The 22,279-nt window shown below is 40.4% G+C and overlaps 3 protein-coding genes across 3 annotated transcripts; all 3 read left to right on the forward strand.

Annotated features, from left to right (window-relative positions):
• Positions 1-1,393: 1,393 nt before the first annotated feature.
• On the forward strand, positions 1,394-4,326 carry LOC108800016 (the record flags this gene model as incomplete). Its single annotated transcript, XM_018571961.1, has 4 exons — positions 1,394-1,610; positions 1,889-2,179; positions 3,119-3,463; positions 4,154-4,326. Coding segments are annotated over exons 1-4 (1,026 nt in total), but the record flags the coding sequence as incomplete, so codon positions are not given.
• A 606-nt stretch (positions 4,327-4,932) lies between these two features.
• Positions 4,933-11,870, forward strand: LOC108800017. The gene is made up of 5 exons (XM_018571962.1): positions 4,933-5,149; positions 7,080-7,370; positions 8,676-9,026; positions 9,300-9,590; positions 11,485-11,870. Exons 1-5 carry the CDS (start codon positions 4,933-4,935, stop codon positions 11,868-11,870), a joined length of 1,536 nt encoding a protein of 511 aa, XP_018427464.1.
• Positions 11,871-13,314: 1,444 nt separating this feature from the next.
• Positions 13,315-16,721, forward strand: LOC108800018. Its single transcript, XM_018571963.1, has 4 exons — positions 13,315-13,567; positions 13,838-14,128; positions 14,604-14,945; positions 16,651-16,721. The coding sequence occupies exons 1-4, from the start codon at positions 13,351-13,353 to the stop codon at positions 16,719-16,721; spliced, it is 921 nt and encodes a 306-aa protein (XP_018427465.1). The 5' UTR covers positions 13,315-13,350.
• The last annotated feature ends 5,558 nt before the right edge of the window (positions 16,722-22,279 follow it).

Consider the following 22,279-nt stretch of genomic DNA (forward strand, 5'->3'; position numbering starts at 1 on the left):
GCAATAAAAACTAACAGAGGTTCTAAACCTTCACTGCTTTCTCCAAACCTAAAAAAAAAAGTTTTGTTTTTAAATACGTATTACTCTCACTTCATGTGTCTGTGATACTGATAACTGGTAATCTTCCTTGTATTTATGTCTAGTGACTCCGCAGGTGATAGAGCCTGTGAGATTCTCCCTCAGTGATTCAGGAGAGGTGAAGTGTTCCCTGACTCTGAAGAGATTCTACCCTCAGGATATTTCCATCACATGGAGCATGGGAGAAGCAGAAACCGAGCTGACGTCTGAAGGCACACCAGCCAATTCTGAGGATGATGGAACATTTGATGTTACAAGTGTGTGCACACTGCCCCAGGATCTCCGCTTTCCTGTGTATGTGATGTGGAATCATCATTCATTGAGACAACCTCAGAGGACCGTACTGAGGACATCAGGTAATACATGAACACAGCACAATATATCATTCTCCAGTACATGCTGCATTCTAACTAAAGTTTGCTCAGAGCTGGAAGTAATTGTCAGCAAATCTAATTTCCTAAAGTGAACCTGTAGAGTGATCGGCATTTACTTGTTCACTACCCCACAGCAGAGGGTGCAGCAGACTAATAAAACTAATGTGGGATCCTGTTATTAATATCACACTAAGGATCCATTCACATTTCTGTGTTGTGGTAAAGTGCAGAAAAATGCATTTTATTTAAATTTGCTATTTATTTATAGTAATAACGTGCTATGTGTTGTGGTGCGCTGCATAAAAAAAGGTTAATGGGTATTTTTTTGTGGATTAAGAAGCATTGCCAGGACACTCACAGTGAATAGGTGGATTTAATGCATGATACTGTATCACCTTAATACAATGCACAGTGTGAACTCCTATATAACATATCACGCCATCCATTGGAAGTCTCTCATCACTGCCTTGTGTTCGCTCATCAGTTCAAGGTGTTGTGAGTACTTTTCAGTCATTTCTGGCTCCGTCCTGTGAGTGTAACAGAGTTAGATCATCATGCACTCATTAAATTAATTGGAATGTATATTTCAGCATTTCTTCTTCCCTCATTCTGGGGGGTAACAGGAGAAACACCCACCCCATACCCAGATCAGTCCTCTGGCCGCACTGGTGAGTGGTTCTTATTGCTTTAATAACATAAAATCATTATAGGATTATTTCCATAATACATTACTTGAAAGTTACATAATCACATGTCATTGTGTATTTTATAATATTTGGTTCATATAGATGAATTATTCTGATTACCTTTCAGATCTTCCTTGGCGCCCCCAGATTGAAGAACTTAAATCATCTAATATAAATCTCAACACTGAATCCAAAATACAAGTGAAAATCTCTGGATGTTTTTCTATGGATGTGACTGTGACTTGGTTTAAAAAGATGGGGACAGACAACTTTGTTGCTGTGGATAACAATAAATACAAGGCTGTAACCAGTGATCACCAGAGACACTCAGATCACACCTACAGCTGTACAGCCAGTCTGATATTCACCCCGACACTGCCAGAGGACCAGAGGTCAGAGTTCATGTGCAGAGTGCATCATCCCAGTATGGAGAAGCCAACAGAGAGAAGAATAGGACCCCTAGAAATCATACGTAAGTACTCTACACTGACAACCTATAACTATTAGGATGTTCTATTGCTGGAATAGAGAAGTTCACATAGAATTCAGAAAGCATTTCCAGTGACAAAAAAATAATTAATTATTTTTAGGCTGAAGCTTTGATTTTTTTTGGGAGGTGAAATGGTAACATGACCCCTGGGAATTGCCCAGAACTGGTACAATGGTTGGTTACATTTCAACCTAATACACACTGCGGTATTCTATAGATAATAAAAGTGACAGTGTAATCTCTCTTGTATTTATGTCTAGTGACTCCGCAGGTGATAGAGCCTGTGAGATTCTCCCTCAGTGATTCAGGAGAGGTGAAGTGTTCCCTGACTCTGAAGAGATTCTACCCTCAGGATATTTCCATCACATGGAGCATGGGAGAACCAGAAAACAAGCTGATGTCTGATCGCAAACCAGCCAATTCTGAGGATGGTGAAACATTTGATGTTACAAGTGTGTGCACACTGCCCCGGGATCTCCGCTTTCCTGTGTATGTGATGTGGAATCATCAGTCAGTGAGACAACCTCAGAGGACCGTACTGAGGACATCAGGTAATAATACAGGAACACAGCACAATATATCATTCTCCGGTACATGCTGCATTCTGACTGAAGTTTGCACAGAGCTGGAAGTAAATGCCAGGAAATCACATTTCCTAAAGTGAACCTGTAGAGTGATCGGCATTTACTTGTTCACTACCCCACATCAGAGGGTGCAGCAGGCTAACAAAACAAAACCTGTTTTTAATATCACACTAGGGATCCATTCACATTTCTGTGTTGTGGTAAAGTGTAGAAAAATGCCTTTTATTTAAATCTGCCATTTATTTGGAGTGGCAGCCCAATTCACAGGCACAGTAACAGGCAACACACCTGCAGTGTAATACACCACAATTAACATGCTATATGTTGTGGCGCGCTGCATAAAAAAAGGTTAATGTGCATTTTTTGTGTGAGTTGAGAAGTATTGCCAGGACACTCAAAGTGAATAGGATGACCTAATGTATAATACTGTGTCACCTTAACTCAATGCACAGTGTGAACTCCTATATAACATATCATGGCGTCCACTGGAAGTCTCACATCACTGCCTTGTGTGCACTCATAAGTTCAAGGTGTTGTGGGTGCTTTTCAGTGGTTTCTGGCTCTGTCCTATCAGTGTAACAGACTGGGCTAATCATACACTCAATTAATTATTTATCATGCGGAGGACAAACCTATAGAGGTCTGAGATATCACCTTCCCCTCAATTAGACACTGTATATTGCAGCATTTCTTCTCCCCTCATTCAGGGGGGTAACAGGAGAAACACCCACCCCATACCCAGATCATTTATTTGGCCGCTCTGGTGAGTGGTTCTTATTGCTTTAAAAACTTAGTCATTATAGCATCATTTTCATAATACATTACTTGAAAGTTATATAATCACATGTCATTGTGTATTTTATAATATGTGGCTCATTTGGATGAATTATTCTGATTACCTTTCAGATCTTCCTTGGCACCCCCAGATTGAAGATCTAAATTCATCTGACCTAATGCTCAACACTGAATCCAAAATACAAGTAATTATTTCTGGATATTTCCCTGATGATCTGACTGTGACTTGGTTTAAAAACATGGGGATGGACAACTTTGTTGCTGTGGATAACAAAAGATACAAGAATAAAATCAGTGATCACCAGAGACAGTCAGATAACACCTACAGCTGTACAGCCAGTCTGATGTTCACCCCGACACTGACAGAGGACCAGAGGTCAGAGTTCATGTGCAGAGTGCAGCATCCCAGTATGGAGGAGCCCATAGAGAGAAGTATAGGACCCCTACAAATCATAGGTAAGCACTCTACGCTGACAATCCATTTATATTATATTGCTAAGATAGGTAAGCTCACATAGAATTCAGAAAGTGATTTCAGTGAAAACATAAATGATTCTTGTTCAACTAATTATTATTTTTAAACTAACTGGCTACCTAAATCCTGGAAATCTCCCAAATATATTACAATGTATGTCTGATTACACATACAATTACATTTTAAAATTACGTATATTTTAAACCAAATCTTTTTCTTTTTAGCTGTGTGTGTAGAGTAGGGAATGGTTACAGTCCCTGTCAGGTTTGTTTGATGTACCATTGGGGAAGAATAACCTTTACATTCTGTTGTGGAGGCTTAACAGGAAGTGGGAGGAAATTCCTTCAAAGTTATGGCAAATCACCTCCTAGACAGTTGTCACCAGCACAAGTGTGCCTATTGGAAGACTTGCTCTCTATGCCTGTTCCAGTGACAACTATAAAATGTTGGCTTTCCCATTATTGTAACAGAGAAAATGATCAGCAGGACAAACAGAGAGAGTGAATCTTCCCAGGAGGGACAGAGACAGCAATAAAAACTAACAGAGGTTCTAAACCTTCACTGCTTTCTCCAAACCTAAAAAAAAAAGTTTTGTTTTTAAATACGTATTACTCTCACTTCATGTGTCTGTGATACTGATAACTGGTAATCTTCCTTGTATTTATGTCTAGTGACTCCGCAGGTGATAGAGCCTGTGAGATTCTCCCTCAGTGATTCAGGAGAGGTGAAGTGTTCCCTGACTCTGAAGAGATTCTACCCTCAGGATATTTCCATCACATGGAGCATGGGAGAAGCAGAAACCGAGCTGACGTCTGAAGGCAAACCAGCCAATTCTGAGGATGATGGAACATTTGATGTTACAAGTGTGTGCACACTGCCCCAGGATCTCCGCTTTCCTGTGTATGTGATGTGGAATCATCATTCATTGAGACAACCTCAGAGGACCGTACTGAGGACATCAGGTAATACATGAACACAGCACAATATATCATTCTCCAGTACATGCTGCATTCTAACTAAAGTTTGCTCAGAGCTGGAAGTAATTGTCAGCAAATCTAATTTCCTAAAGTGAACCTGTAGAGTGATCGGCATTTACTTGTTCACTACTGTCCTCTTTCTGGTGGGGTAACAGGAGAAACACCCACCCCATACCCAGATCATTTCTCTGGCCGATCTGGTGAATGGTTGTTATTGCTTTAGAAACTTATAATCATTATAGGATCATTTGTATAATACATTACCTGAAAGTTACATAATCACACGTCCTTGTGTCTGTTATAATATTTGGTTCATATGGATGAATTATTCTGATTACCTTTTAGATCTTCCTTGGCGCCCCCAGATTGAAGATCTAAATTCATCAGACCTAATGCTCAACACTGAATCCAAAATACAAGTGAATATTTCTGGATATTTCCCTGGGGATCTGACTGTGACTTGGTTTAAAAAGATGGGGACAGACAACTTTGTTGCTGTGGATAACAATAGATACGAGAGTGTACTCAGTGATCACCAGAGACAGTCAGATCACACCTACAGCTGTACAGCCAGTCTGATGTTCACCCCGACACTGACAGAGGACCAGGGGTCAGAATTCAACTGCAGAGTGCAGCACTGCAATATGGAGGAGACCATAGAGAAAAGAACAGGACCTCTACAAATCATAAGTAAGTACTCAACACTGACAATCCATTTATATTATATTGCTTGGATAGATAAGCTCACATAGAATTCAGAAAGTGATTTCAGTGAAAACATAAATGACTTTAAGCCTGCAGATGTATATTTTTTTAACTAACTTTCTACCTAAATCCTGGAAATGTCCCAAATACTATATATTACAATGTATGTCTGATTACACAAACATTTACATTTTAACATAAATTATATTTTAAACCCATTTTTTTTCTTTCTAGCTGTGGGTAGAGTAGGGAATGGTTACAGTTCCTGTCAGGTTTGTTTGATGTACCATTGGGGGAGAACATTCTTCACTTTCAGTCCCGGAGCCTTCACAGGAAGTGAAAGGAAACCCCTCCTAAGATATGGCAAATCAACTCTTAGGCTCTGTTCACACATTAGCGCTAGGTGCGGAACCACACAAAACATAAGAACTAATATATTCCAGTTTGCCCTGTTCACACCTGCACGCCTGTCCATGTGGCACAAAAAGGCTCATTGTGCAAAAAAGTCCAAGCGCGATATTCTGGGCGGCTTTGGCAAGTTGCAGCTATAGTAGCAGCCGCAAAAGTGCGGAATCCACGCGTAGGTTAAAATGTGCACATTTTCGTTCCGTTTGATTTTCAAACAGCTATGTGTGAATGGAGCCTAAGATAGTTGTCAACAGCACAAATGTCCCTATTGGAAGACTTGCTCTCTATTCCTGTTCTAGTGACAACTATAAAATGTTCATCAATAACATAATACAGCTCTAAACAAACCCTCGTGATGTGCTAAATAAATCAATTAATAAATAAATACATTTATAAATAACAATAGAATAAATATATCTATATATAAATTGTGAAGAAAATAGTGTCCAACCTAAGATTTGTGTGAATCAATTACTGTGAATCAGTGAAATAAATACAAAGTGAAATTGCTGATAGTGAAGAAAATGAGAAATATCAAAACAATTACTTAAAAGTCCAATCCTTAATCGTGAAAGTGTGAAAGCTTCTGTCGGTTAGACCATCAGAGGACCTTCTCCCAGGTCCAATAAAGTGCAAATATAATAAGCCCGTGTCAAAAAGTCACTCCGTGTTCCAAAACATAGTGCTCCTACGTATATCCAAACAAACGTCCCCCCTGTGTCTATGCACTCACCAGAGGCTCCGACTGTCTAAAACAGTCAACGAAGCGCTTTGAGAAAATCAAGGGCAAAGCTCAGCGTCTCTCCTCCCCGTAAATTTCCTCCATCCACCACGCTCATCCCCGGTGTCCATTCTTATTAAAGAGGCAAATAAAACCTTCATGGTGTAGTATTAAAGTTTTATTCAAATAAAAACAATCAAGAACTCATGTTTAAGAAACCCAACAGGGGGCCGGCAACAATATAAAAGTCTGTCTCCTCAGAACGAAAAGTGTGACATCAGAAAGACCCGGGGTTTTGATATTTCTCATTTTCTTCACTATCAGCGATTTCACAATGTATTCATTTCACTGATTCACAGTTAGGTTGGACACTATTTTCTTCACGATTTATATATAGATATATTTATTCTATTGTTATTTATTTATTGATTTATTAAGCACATCACTAGGGTTTTTTAGCGCTGTATTATGTTATTGGTGATTGATTGAGGCATAAGAGCCTTTGTGCAACAGCTTTTTACCTTTTGATGTTATTCAGTCCCATTAGCGCAGATTAATATATCATTAACTATAACATGTTGGCTTTCCCATTATTGTAACAGAGACAATGATCAGCAGGACAAACAGAGTTAGTGAATCTTCCAGCAAGGACAGAGACAGTAACACAAACTAACACAGGTTTTAAACCTTCACTGTTTTCTCCAAACCTTAAAAAATACATTGTATTACTCACTTCATGTGTCTGTGATACTGGAAACTGGTAATCTCTCTTGTATTTATGTCTAGTGACTCCACAGGTGATAGAGCCTGTGAGATTCTCCCTCAGTGATTCAGGAGAGGTGAAGTGTTCCCTGACTCTGAAGAGATTCTACCCTCAGGATATTTCCATCACATGGAGCATGGGAGAACCAGAAACCGAGCTGATGTCTGATGGCACACCAGTCATTTCTGAGGATGATGGAACATTTGATGTTACAAGTGTGTGCACACTGCCCCGGGATCTCCGCTTTCCTGTGTATGTGATGTGGAATCATCAGTCAGTGAGACAACCTCAGAGGACCGTACTGAGGACATCAGGTAATAATACATGAATACAGCACAATATATCACTTGTTACTGTTTACATTCTAGTAATTAATGATAAAAGTCTTCACATAAAATAAGTCTTCTATCATACTTGTAGATTCATAAAATGTCTGCTGATAACTGAACTAAAAAATGTTCTATGTGTATTAGAAATAGACTTTAATGTTACGCTCAACTCTGAGAAATATAGGTAATGATGGACTGTAATGTTTGACTGGACTGAGCACACCTTTATGAGCTCCAGAGTTCAGGAACTGAAGATTAGTCCTAGAAGTTCAATTGTTTCCGTTAACGACATACTGGATCGTTGTGTAAAATTCTATTCACTTTCTTCATTTATATTGTGCTGACAAGTTTCACATTACAGGTATTTACATAATTCTCATCTGTCCTTTCTCCAACAAAGTTTATATTATAATGTCCCTGCCATAGCTATACACACTTGGGCCAATTTGGATTGGAGGCAAGTAATATTCCTATGTGTTTAAATAGAAATTGCGAGGAACCAGGATCGCAACCGGGAAATCCACAAAAACATGAGAAAGGAAACTCCATGCAGGTCGTGTCCTACTGGGAAATGATTTCAGGATCCGACTCTCACTGGCTCTCCAAAGCACTGGGGCATCTTCCAATGGAACCCACTCTTAGGCTTTCTCTTCTCCTAATCAGTACCCAGCAGAAAGATCAGGAAAGATCCCACTGTCTTCCCATCAGCAGAATGATGGAAAATATCCTAAAAATCTGAAGCTCCTCCCCAATGTCCAAACACAGAGGTGGTAAAGCTTGTCATTGTGCCAGAAGATGGAAGATGTTACATATGCCAGTGTCAGAGGACTTCAGAATGTCATGATGTGTCTCAGAATATAGTATATTAGAATACTTCACCCCTATAGAACACATCATACCATCCGATGGAGGTCATCAGTTGGCGCTTGTCAGTCTAGGATGCTGTGGATGCCTGTCAGTGGTTTCTGGCTCTGTCCAATGTGTTTAACAGACTGAGATATTCAAACAGCATAACATTATATGTGGGGACGTTTGTGTCACATGACCTCTATGCATTCCTTAGTGTGTAGAGGAATGAATGTACGATTGTAAAGATGTATGGGATATCACCCCCCATTAGACATGTAGCAGAATAGATCGCTCCGGTGAATGGTTGTTATTGCTTTAAAAACTTAAAATCATTATAGGATGATTTGTATAATACATTACCTGAAAGTTACATAATCACATGTCCTTGTGTCTGTTATAATATTTGGCTCATTTAGACTAATTATTCTGATTACTTTCCAGATCTTCCTTGGCGCCCCCAGATTGAAGAACTAAATTCATCCGACCTAAAACTCAACACTGAATCCAAAATACAAGTAAAAATCTCTGGATATTTCCCTGATGATCTGAGTGTGAGCTGGTATAAGAAGAATGAGGAGACAGATGACCTTGTATCTGTTGGCAATGACAATAAATACAAGACTGAAGTCATTGGACACCAGAGACTGCCAGATCACACCTACAGCTGTACAGCCAGTCTGATCTTCACCCCGATACTGCCAGAGGACCAGAGGTCAGAGTTCATCTGCAGAGTGCAGCACCCTAATATGGAGAAGCACCTAGAGAGAAGAATTGGACCCCTACAATTCATGAGTAAGCACTCTACACTAACAACCTATAGCAATAGGGATGTTATATTGCTGGAATAGAGAAGTTCACATAGAATTCAGAAAGCATTTCCAGTGACAACAGAAATAATTCTTTTCAGGCTGAGCTGTGATTTTTTTTTTAGGTGAAATGGTAACATGACTCCTGGGAATTGGCCAGGACTGGTACAATGTTTGGTTACATTGCAAATTAATACACACTGTGGTATTCTATAGATAATAAAAGTGACAATGTAATCTCTCTTGTATTTATGTCTAGTGACTCCGCAGGTGATAGAGCCTGTGAGATTCTCCCTCAGTGATTCAGGAGAGGTGAAGTGTTCCCTGACTCTGAAGAGATTCTACCCTCAGGATATTACCATCACATGGAGCATGGGAGAACCAGAAACCGAGCTGATGTCTGATGGCACACCAGTCATTTCTGAGGATGATGGAACATTTGATGTTACAAGTGTGTGCACACTGCCCCGGGATCTCCGCTTTCCTGTGTATGTGATGTGGAATCATCAGTCAGTGAGACAACCTCAGAGGACCGTACTGAGGACATCAGGTAATAATACATGAATACAGCACAATATATCACTTGTTACTGGTTACATTCTAGTAATTAATGATAAAAGGCTTCACATAAAATAAGTCTTCTATCATACTTGTAGATTCATAAAATGTCTGCTGATAACTGAACTAAAAATGTTCTATTTGTATTAGAAATAGACTTTAATGTTACCTTCAACTCTGAGAAATATAGGTAATGATGGACTGTAATGTTTGACTGGGCTGAGCACACCTTTATGAGCTCCAGAGTTCAGGAACTGAAGATTAGTCCTAGAAGTTCAATTGTTTAGTAAATGACATACTGGATCGTTGTGTAAAATTCTATTCACTTTCTTCATTTATATTGTGCTGACAAGTTTCACATTACAGGTATTTACATAATTCTCATCTGTCCTTTCTCCAACAAAGTTTATATTATAATGTCCCTGCCATAGCTATACACACTTGGGCCAATTTGGATTGGAGGCAAGTAATATTCCTATGTGTTTAAATAGAAATTGCGAGGAACCAGGATCGCAACCGGGAAATCCACAAAAACATGAGAAAGGAAACTCCATGCAGGTCGTGTCCTACTGGGAAATGATTTCAGGATCCGACTCTCACTGGCTCTCCAAAGCACTGAGGCATCTTTCAATGGACCCCACTTTTAGGCAATCTCTTCTCCCTATCAGTACACAGCAGGAGCTATACAGGAAAGATCCCACTATCTTCCCATCAGCAGTATGATGGAAAAAATCTTAAAAATCTGAAGCTCCTCCCCAATGTCCAAACACAGTGGTGGCAAAGCTTGTCATTGTGCCAAGAGATGGAAGACGTCACATGTGCCAGTGTCAGAGGACTTCCGAATGTCACAATGTGTCTCAGAATATAGTATATTAGAATATTTCACCCCTATAGAACACTTCATACCATCCCATGGAGGTCATCAGTTGGTGCTTGTCAATCTAGAATGCTGTGGATCCCTGTCAGTGGTTTCTGGCTCTGTCCAATGTGTTTAACAGACTGAGATATTCAAACACCATAACATTACATGTGGGGATGTTTGTGTCACATGAACTCTATGCATTCCTTAGTGTGTGTAACGGTCAGACCCCACAGGTCTGTATGGTGGAGGATCACAGCTGCAGAGGTATGAGGCGGGGGTGTAGAACTACACCACAATATATATGCAGTCTAATAGTAATAAGCAAATCAGCAATACTTGATCTAGAGTTAGGTTGAGGATTTATTCAAGGGAGCAGTTCTTGGGTTGGTGCGGTGAAGGAAGGGCAACAGTCAATGCTTGGATGCAATTTATAACTATCCACAGTCCTATTAATATGGAGGCATATGTAAGGCAACAGTCTGTTAGACAAAGTACTTGCTGTATCAGTGGAGAGGTTTTGCAGGAGTGACGTTGGTGCCCTCCAGTGGTTCCGTAGAGGAATTGCAGTCCTGGCTTTATCTGTCACTCTTAATGCTGGGTATAGAGTGCTGCGGATGCAGCCGACTTCCAGGAGAGGAGGGAGGTCAAGTATTGCTGGGAGAGGATGGCGGTTTTGGTGGGGCTCTGACCGGCCCAAAAACAGTAGTGGGGTTCAGTGCTGGGCGACGGGGAACTTGCCTGGCGTCTTCACACTTGCTCGAACGCCAGACAAGTGTCTCCGTCGGCCTTAACTAGGAAGAGGGGGAGGAGTCTCGTGACATCACAGGTGACGTCACGAAGCTCCGACGGCGATGCGAGCCGCGCTGGAACGAGGATCAGGTGAGTCTGTTACAGTGTGTAGAGGAAATAAAATCATTATAGGATCATGTGTATAATACATTACCTGAAAGTTACATAATCACATGTCCTTGTTTCTGTTATAATATTTGGTTCATTTGGGTGAATTTTTCTGATTACCTTTCAGATCTTCCGTGGCACCCCCAGATTGAAGAACTAAATTCATCCGACCTAAAACTCAACACTGAATCCAAAATACAAGTAAAAATCTCTGGATATTTCCCTGAGGATCTGACTGTGAGCTGGTATAAGAAGAATAAGGGGACAGATGACCTTGTATCTGTTGGCAATGACAATAAATACAAGACTGAAGTCATTGGACACCAGAGACAGACAGATCACACCTACAGCGGTACAGCCAGTCTGATCTTCACCCCCACACTGAAAGAAGACCAGAGGTCAGAGTTCATGTGCAGAGTGCAGCATCCCAGTATGGAGGAGCCCATAGAGAGAAGTATAGGACCCCTACAAATCATGGGTAAGTACTCTACAATGACAGCCTATAACTATTAGGATTTTCTATTGCTGGAATAGAGAAGTTCACATAGAATTCAGAAAGCATTTCCAGTGAAAACAGAAATTATTTCCTTCAGGCTGAGCTGTGATTTTTTTTTAGGTGAAATGGTAAAACTAATACCTGGGAATTGGCCAGAACTGGTACAATGTTTGGTTATACTTCAAATTAATACACACTGCGGTATCCTATAGATAATAAAAGTGACAGTGTAATCTCTCTTGTATTCATGTCTAGTGACTCCGCAGGTGATAGAGCCTGTGACATTCTCCCTCAGTGATTCAGGAGAGGTGAAGTGTTCCCTGACTCTGAAGAGATTCTACCCTCAGGATATTTCCATCACATGGAGCATGGGAGAACCGGAAACCAAGCTGACGTCTGATGGCAAACCAGCCAATTCTGAGGATGGTGAAACGTTTGATGCTAAAAGTGTGTGCACACTGCCCCGGGATCTCCGCTTTCCTGTGTATGTGATGTGGAATCATCAGTCAGTGAGACAACCTCAGAGGACCGTACTGAGGACATCAGGTAATAATACAGGAACACAGCACAATATATCATTCTCCGGTACATGCTGCATTCTGACTGAAGTTTGCTCAGAGCTGGGAGTAATTGTCGGCAAATAAAATTTCCTAAATTGAACCTGTAGAGTGATCGGCATTTACTTGTTCACTAGCCCACAGCAGAGGGTGCAGCAGGCTAACAAAACAAAATGTGGGATCCTGTTTCTAACATCACACTAGGGATCCATTCACATTTCTGTGTTGCGGTAAAGTGCAGAAAAATGCCTTTTATTTAAATTTGCCATTTTGTGTGAGTTGAGAAGCATTACCAGGACACTCAAAATGAATAGGATGACTTAATGCATGATACTGTGTCACCTTAATACAATGCACAGTGTGAACTCTCTATATATCATGCTGCCCATTGCAAGTCCCAGAACACTGGCTTGTGTGCAGTCATCAGTTCAAGGTGTTGTGGATGCTTTTCAGTGGTTTCTGGCTCCGTCCTATAAGTGTAACAGACTGGGCTAATCATACACTCATTGGATTAATTAGCTTGTGGAGGACTGGAGGACAAACCTATAGTGGCCTGTAATATCACCTTCCCCTTCATTACACACATAGCAGCATTCCTTCTGCCTTCATTCTGGTTAGGTAACAGGAGAAACACCCACCCCATACCCAGATCATTCCTCTGGCCGCTCTGGTGAGTGGATCTTATTGCTTTATACACCTAAAATCATCATAGGATCATTTTCATAATACATTACTTGAAAGGTACATAATCACATGTCCTTGTGTCTGTTATAATATTTGATTCATTTGGATGAATTATTCTGATTACCTTTCAGATCTTCCTTGGCGTCCCCAGATTGAAGAACTTAAGTCATCTGATATAAATCTCAACACTGAATCCAAAATACAAGCAAATATTTCTGGATATTTTTCTAGGGATCTGACTGTGACTTGGCATAAGATGGGGACAGACAACTTTGTTGCTGTGGATAACAATAGATACAAGAGTGTAATCAGTAATCACCAAAGACAGTCAGATAACACCTACAGCTGTACAGCCAGTCTGATGTTCACCCCGACACTGACAGAGGACCAGGGGTCAGAGTTCATGTGCAGAGTGAAGCACCCCAATATGGAGGAGCCCATAAAGAGAAGAGTAGGACCCCTACAAATCATAGGTAAGTCTCTACACTGACAATCCATAACTATTAGGATGTTCTATTGGTGGAATAGAGAAGTTCACATAGAATTCAGAAAGAATTTCCAGTGACAACAGAAATCATTATTTTCAGGCTGAGCTGTGATTTTTTTTAGGTGAAATGGTAATATGACTCCTGGGAATTGGTCAGAACTGGTACAATGTTTGGTTACACTTCAACTTAATACACACTGTGGTATTCTATAGATAATAAAAGTGACAGTGTAATCTCTCTTGTATTTATGTCTAGTGACTCCGCAGGTGATAGAGCCTGTGAGATTCTCCCTCAGTGATTCAGGAGAGGTGAAGTGTTCCCTGACTCTGAAGAGATTCTACCCTCAGGATATTTCCATCACATGGAGCATGGGAGAACCAGAAACCGAGCTGATGTCTGATGGCACACCAGTCATTTCTGAGGATGATGGAACATTTGATGTTACAAGTGTGTGCACACTGCCCCGGGATCTCCGCTTTCCTGTGTATGTGATGTGGAATCATCAGTCAGTGAGACAACCTCAGAGGACCGTACTGAGGACATCAGGTAATAATACATGAATACAGCACAATATATCACTTGTTACTGTTTACATTCTAGTAATTAATGATAAAAGTCTTCACATAAAATAAGTCTTCTATCATACTTGTAGATTCATAAAATGTCTGCTGATAACTGAACTAAAAATGTTATGTTTGTATTTCTGGCTCTGCCCAATGTGTTTAACAGACTGAGATATTCAAACACCATAACATTACATGTGGGGACGTTGTGTTACATGACCTCTATGCATTCAATAGTGTGTAGAGAAATGAATGTACATTTGTAAAGATGTATGGGATATAACATTAGCATATCGCAGCATAGATCGCTCTGGTGAATGGTTGTTATTGCTTTAAAAACGTAAAAGCATGATAGGATGATTTGTATAATACATTACCTGAAAGTTACATAATCACACGTCCTTGTGTCTGTTATAATATTTGGTTCATTTAGACTAATTATTTTGTATACTTTCCAGATCTTCCTTGGCGCCCCCAGATTGAAGAACTTAGGTCATCTGATATAAATCTCAACACTGAATCCAAAATACAAGTGAAAATATCTGGATATATTTCTAGGGATCTGACTGTGACTTGGCATAAGATGGGAACAGACAACAATGTTGCTGTTGATAATAATAGATACAAGACTGCAGTCAGTGAACACCAGAGACAGTCCGATAACACCTACAGCTGTACAGCCAGTCTGATGTTCACCCCGACACTGCCAGAGGACCAGAGGTCAGAGTTCATGTGCAGAGTGCATCACCCCAGTATTGAGAAGCCTATAGAGAGAAGTATAGGACCCCTACAAATCATAGGTAAGTACTCTACACTGACAACCTATAACTATTAGGATGTTATATTGCTGGAATACAGAAGCTCACACAGAATTCAGAAAGCATTTCCAGTGACAACAGAAATAATTCTATTAAGAACAAACATGAGGACGGGTGACCTTGTCCTGGTGGTATTGGCAGTACATACAAGAATAACCTCAGTGGACACCAGAGACACATAACACATACAACTGTACAGCCAGTCTGATGTGCACCCCAACACTGTCAGGGGACCAGAGGTCAGACTTCATCTGCAAAGTGCAGCACCCCAGTATGGAGCAGTCCATATAAAAATGTTCAGGACCTCTACAAGTAGAGAGTGTTCTGCATTGATAAGGAAGCAAAATGTCACCAGCAAATTGGTCAGATGAACGTCTTGGGAGCAATAGCCAATGTGATAGCAATGAACTAAAAAAAAACAAAAAAAAAAACATTTAAATAAACTAAAGTTAAAAATACCCCCAAAAAAATCAATGTCCCCCGCCTCTCAGCAAACATGTGCATTTTAAAAAAACTTGGCTCCTAACTTTTTTTAGCTGGCTCCTAGATTCACAGAAAAGTTGTCAAGCCCTGACTTAGATTATAAGATTCTTGAGGGCAGGGGCTGATGTCAATGAGAAGTATGTAAAGTGCTGTGTAAATTGTCAGCATTATATAAATACTAGGGCTCTGCAAATTAACGATGAATTTCTTGATTAATCGTTAATCTTTTTGATCGATTAAATTTTTTTTTGAAACTTTCTGCATGAGCGCCAGCCAAGGCATTGGCCTATACACATACAGCACAGCAATTAGGTAATAAAATGAACTAGGATCACACTAATCCAGCACAATATTATTCGGAGTTGCCCCACTCAAGCGGCGGCCATATTGAGTGGGGCACCTGAGATTAATAACGTGCTGGATTAGTGTGATCCTAGTTCATTTTATTACTTCATTGCTGTGCTGTATGTGTATAGGCCAATGTAGTTGGATCTGTATGTGCGTTATAATTATATAATCGAAAATAATCGATTAAAAAATTTTTCGATTCATCGAACACGAAAATTTTTATCATTACCAGCCCTAATAAATACCTGTTATAATATTCATGACAATGTTGGAGTCTTCAGGATGTCTGAGGGGCTCCAATGGTAAATGTCCACATCACTAGGCATCTGAAAAGGGGATGCTTCCACTCTGCAGCCCAAGAGAAACAAGATCTGGGACCTGCTGTGTCACAAGACCATGGATTCAAATGTGTTTGGATTTTTTTTTACATTACTGCAACAATTCGCTGCAAGTGGTTGAATTTACTGTTTGTAGGAGGACCTGGCCAGAGGTTTGCTTTAAGTAATTATTTTAAAACAGTATAGGACTCTGATTAATTGTATACGCCCGCCTAGATGATGAACAAGGTTTGTAATTACATCTAGATGCAATATAAATAACTGTTTGGGGGAGATGGTCCAAAAACAATTAAGCGAGAAATAACTGATTGCAAGTTGCAAATGAAGTGAAGATCTGTGGCTCATGAAAGGTTGGTGGACGGTATTAATTACCTTCACTTACATTCTCTACACCCACAGATCAGCAGCAACATTTACATTTCACTTCAATAAGCTAATGGCTGCTGAATCCTAATGACACCATGCAGGTCTGTTAGCATTTGTTTTCCTTATTCTCTACAACGTTTTTTCCATTACAGATTCTCCACTGATGAACAAGAATGAAGATGAGACAACAAATGGCCAACAAAAAGAAAGCAGTGAGGTATAAGAAGAACCTAATTCCATACCTATGATTCCTGTATAAGGAACCATGTGGCTATGTGGTGATACCATCCATTCTTAGACATATTTCACAGTCTGTGGGGACATTCGGATGGATGTACCTCCTGCAAGTGGAGTTTTACATTTTAAGACACTACGCACAGCGTTACGTTTATATAACAATGACATTGTTTTGTTATTATTTAAGCAGTTAGGCCCCATTTGCACCTAGGCATGTTGTCATGCTTAAGTATGTGCGACAAAATGCTCCGCATATGAATTCCTATTGATTTCAATGGTCCCCCCTTCACAACCTGGCATTGTGGCACTACTTTACTACTATGCTGGCATAAACTGCAGCATAGTAGTAAAATGCAGACATCAATGGAGGTTATTCACATCGCTGTGTTGTAGATCTGCAGGTATGTAAGCTGCCGACACATTTCAACACACTGACATCCACCAAGTACTGAATAAACAGTTCCGAGCGGCCTTTGCAACTGATAACCCAAGTTGAAGTGGCTGTTTACCTAAACTACCTTAAAATTATACTTTTATCATCTTTGTTACAGTTTTCTAAGTTTATATAGAAAAAATCATAGTTATTACATGGAAAAAATAAATATTACCTGTTAAAATTCAACAAGTGAGAAGCGATAAAGTGATTATATAACATGTGATTAATTATTATGAACAATTTATAATTATACTATAGGCATTAGAACTCCAACAATTAAATTATTTGTAATGATCTTGATTGAAGGAAATCAGATTGCATGCCAAGTATTCATCTTTGGAGGTAAGGGAAGTCAGGTAAGAAAAAGAATCAGAATACACAGATAGATGAGACAAATAAAGATGTGACTTTGCAGCCCCAACATAGGTTACTTCTCACACCAGGAGTGATTCTTTTGTTTTTGCACTTTGTGATTTACATTTATCTGCCTGATATTTAATGTATGTTCTCCGAGCACGTGGAAATTACAACTAAATCAAAGAAATTAAAGCTTTATTTAATATAAGTAACTCAGACAAAGATGTGTTTGTTGTAGTAAGACGTTTATTACCAACTCATGTGAGGTGCTTGAAACTGGAATAATGATAAAAAAATATGTTCATACCAGTAAGCTTGAAATGGAGTGTCTGTGGATTAGGAACACATGAGCGCTCTGACAGACAGAAGCTTTACTGACCGAGTTGTGTATTCTTCACTATAGTCACTAGATGTCGCTGTTACCCAACTAATGCCATTTGAACAGCATCGGCTACAGAACAATACAGTCTCAGCCAGCTTTCAAGTATTAGACATTATGACATATTACAGGGCATGTGGATTAGGGTGACTGAGTTACCTGTGAGGATATAAATACTAGGTTCCAGATTTGGAAAGACTGCGGCACCTTTTACATAACTGAAACTCAGAGGATGTCCACAGCTACATTCTATGGGTATATGTGTATTTAAAAAACATTGGCTCGCTGGGCGACCATCTGACTTTTACATTCGCACCATATTATGGCTCCTCAGCTTTATCTAGTGGCCATAATGTGGGGACAATGTAGAAGTCACATGTTTGCAAAGTGAGAGTCTCTGTGAAAATTTTATAAATACACCCACATGTGCAATTCGAATAAACCTGTCCTGGGGACAGAGAAAGCAAAGTGACTGCCACAGCTTCACAGCATGGACCTTCCGGGGCCAAGCGCTTCCGAGGAACCCTAACCTCCGAGCGCAAGCCCAATGGAAAACTTGAACCTCTGAGTATAGGGTGCAGCAGGTGCCCCATTTTCCTCCCATAATGCAATGCTCATCACTGAGAAACCAATCACAATGTCAAACCATTGTCAGATGGGGAGCTGACCGTACGTCTAACTGTATGCATATTCTAACTCCTATAGGAATCAATTACTTAAAGACCGGGCTCACACTTGTCGAGTGCGTTTATGCACACAAGTTAACATGTGTTACATCGCGCTTTAACGTGTATCGCATTAAAGGCAGCCCATTCATTTCAGAATGTGTTACCGCAATGTAATAGTGTGAACTCGGCTTTAAAGGGGAAATATCTCCATTAATCTTCAAATGGATGGCAAGAATTCACTTTTGTGGCATGATCTATACATTCTTAAATGTCGCATGTCATTTCCCGAAGACGCATTAGAAAAGATAAATACTATTGGGGGATTTATCAAAACTGGAGCAGGCAGAATCTAGAGCAGTAGCTCATGGCAACCAATCAGCTTTTGATAAATCCCCCATCCCGTATATCTTACTCTTATCTGTAAATCTGTATACTTTTTTTTATTCTTCAGTCTTCTCTGAAATAAAAATACTAGGACAGTAAAACACCCAAAATGACAGATTTTTGGGTAGCAGACACCCTGAGGTGATCTAATTTTTTGGAAACAAAGGAACATGCCGGTATTTAGGGGGGTACAAAATGGAGCTGGGTAATTGTGTGCTAGATTCTTTGTTGTACAGGTCATATACAGAGGGATCAGGAGGTGAATGAGGGTAAATGGAAAGGTCACATACAATGACAGGATGGAGATGAAGGGGTTAATGTGTAGATGTGCAGGATAAGTGAGGTGTGGGGTTAATATGCAGATCACAATACAGAGACAGGCTGGCGATCAGATGTGTAGGAGAGGGGTAAAAGGGTTTAAAAAAAAGGCCTCAGTCAGTGGAAATGAATGAATGTATCAGCTGCTCCTGACCTATTCATTCACTCATTACAGAGGGATCACCAATGCACACACTAGCACGGTCCAAGCTGCATGAATCGGCTCAGTACACTTTTTTCTGGTGACATTTTTCACCAGCGTGGGGAGTTATCAATCCTCTGTTTAAACACGTACCCTGGTAGAAAAGGGGTTAAACTGTGTTTTGTTTTTTTTCCAGAAAGACTAATTTTCACTGCCCATATTTATATATATACAAATATACCTCTCAACTTGCTGCGATAAGAAAGAGGGACATCTTGTTGTAGGCAGGCAAAGGTCGCACTCCTACTACGGCCCCAGTTACATGGACCATAAAGAATGAATGTGAAAAAAAACAATCGAGTAAACCCACAAACGCTTTATTTCAAAAACTTTTCCTTTCCCGCGGGTTTAACAAAAAACATATGAAACAATTTGGAGGTTGGATGAATAATTTAACCCCTTAAGGACCTATGACAGAATTATTCCATCATTGGTCCTTAACCACTTAAAGGCCATAGTGTTTCACCCCCTTCCTGGCCAGGCCATTTTTCAGTATTCAGTGATGCGGTACTTTGACTGACATTTATTCCGTCATGCAACGCTTTACTGAAACAATTTTCATACCATTTTTTGGGGACAGATAGAGATTTCTTTTGGTGGCTTTTATTCACCAATGGGGTTTTAATTTTTTACTATATAACAAAAAAAGTACCATAAATTTTGAAAAAAAAACATGTTTCCCTATAAAATTTTATGAAACATTTATTTTTACCCCAATTTTTTGGTACAATATAAAAGACGGGGTCACGTCGGGTAAATAGACACTAAACATGTCAACCTTTAAAATTGCGCACGAATAGGAGACGACGGGACACGGGTAGGGGGGGCGCACACCCGCAGATCCTGCAAGCGATCGCTTGTATGTAAACAGCCATCGCTGGCTGTTTACATGCTGACAGTTTTCCCTCTCGTGTGCGGCGCTCAGCGCGCACACGAGAGGGGGAGGGGCAGGACGTCTTAAGACGCCCTCCCGCTCTGAGCAGACTTCCGTCCGGCCGTTTACAAACGGCCATGGACGGAAGGTGGTTAAGGAGTTTTTAAGCAGACTGGCTGCCGGGATTTTGTTTACATTTGTAGAGCCGGCTGTCGGCTTTACAATAGAAGCGATTCTGGTGACTCAGCTGCCGCCAGATCGCTTCTACGGGAACGGTGACAGTAGGGGTCTTGTGGACCCCCAGCATCACCTTAAAGAGTACCTGTCACTGACAATATGCTATCACATGGGAGGCTTGTAAGCCAAAATCTGAAGCAGTTGTCATGGCAACCAGCTTCTTTCAGATTCTGTCTTCTCCAGTTTTAATAAATTCCCTCTAGTATATACTCCCAGGGGTAACCACCGCCATCTACTTTATTTTCCTTCCACAACTCTTGTAGTGGAGATAAGTCAAAGCATCAGAATTTTATTGTCAATAATATTTATTTATATGTAAAAGATACAAAAGGTAGCAAAACGCAACATTATCGTGTGTGCAGCTGCACAACAGTTATCTATTTTGGGTGTGGATGCCTGAAACAGATAACTGTCAGTGGCGGAACAATCGCCATAGCGACCCAGGCGGCCGCTATGGGGCCCTGGCCAGGACATCCCTCTGATGCTATGGCATCTCAGGCTGGTGGCTGTCACTGGCAGTTGTGAGGAGGTACGCCTGTCAGTGATGTGCGCCTGTTCCTCCTCATAGCTGCTGCTGTGTCAGTGACAGCCAGCAGCAGAGGAGGAGGAGGCTGGGCCCGGTGTCGGCAGCGAAGGAGGAGGCCGGGCCTAGTGATGGAGGAGGTAGGGGCCCGGAGATGGAGGAGGTGGGGCCCATTGACTTGGGAGGCGGGTCCCGTCAGCGACCGTGGAAGAGGAGGCAGACAGGTAAGAGGATTTGACCAGCCCACATGAGACCCTGCAGAGCCCACCATGGAGAGTCTATGGTGGGCTCTGCAGGGTCACTCTTAGGTGGGCTGTTTGGGTTATTAGGTGGACTTAACTAGAAATCACAGGGCCCCATACAAAATTTTGCTATGGGGCCCTGTGATTTCTAGCTACGCCCCTGGTAACTGTTGTTCAATTGCACACAAGATGTGAAAGGTGTTGTGTTTTGATACAGTTTGTATCGTGGATGGATAATAAAACTGATATGCACAAACTATGCCGCATCCCATCTTTTACATCTGGATATTGGCAGAAGATTGGAGACAGCTTGGTGTAAGCACTCTTTCTTACATTAATTTGTGCAAAGTGCAGCTCACCCTTGAACTTGAACTATCTCTCTCTCTATATATACAGAGGTGTGCAAAAGTCTTGCAACACCTGCCTCTACATGGAACTCAACCTATTTGAATAGAAATTAAAAAAAATAACAAGAATAGAAAATAACTTAAATTATATACCAGATTAAAGGAGAATGTATTGTATATTTCAAATCTGACTTCAGGATTAATCAGTTTATGACTATCCAGGTATTATGGGATAAAAATGAAGCACATGTGTGAAAAACACATTCATTTTTTATGAGAAATATGTAACTAATCAGTTTTCTACAGATACATTTTTCATTTTATAAAGAAACAGCAGACAATGAACAAAACAGACATGTAAATATACCTATTAAATAAAGTGCATGTTAATACTTGATTGTATGGCCTTATTTGTTAATACTACCTTTTGGACATCGTATGGACTAGTTTTTTTTACTAAGTCAACAAGAGGCCATCCATGAATTATACTTTCAGGTTTATTTCTTGGCTGCTTCCTCGATATTTCCAGACTTAGTTTCCTGCACAAGTTTCCGATTGGGTTCAAATCAGGTGATTG

This window comes from Nanorana parkeri, unplaced genomic scaffold (assembly GCF_000935625.1).
Source record: "Nanorana parkeri isolate BGI_ZX_2015 unplaced genomic scaffold, ASM93562v1 scaffold1880, whole genome shotgun sequence".
Taxonomy (NCBI): Eukaryota; Metazoa; Chordata; class Amphibia; order Anura; family Dicroglossidae; genus Nanorana; species Nanorana parkeri.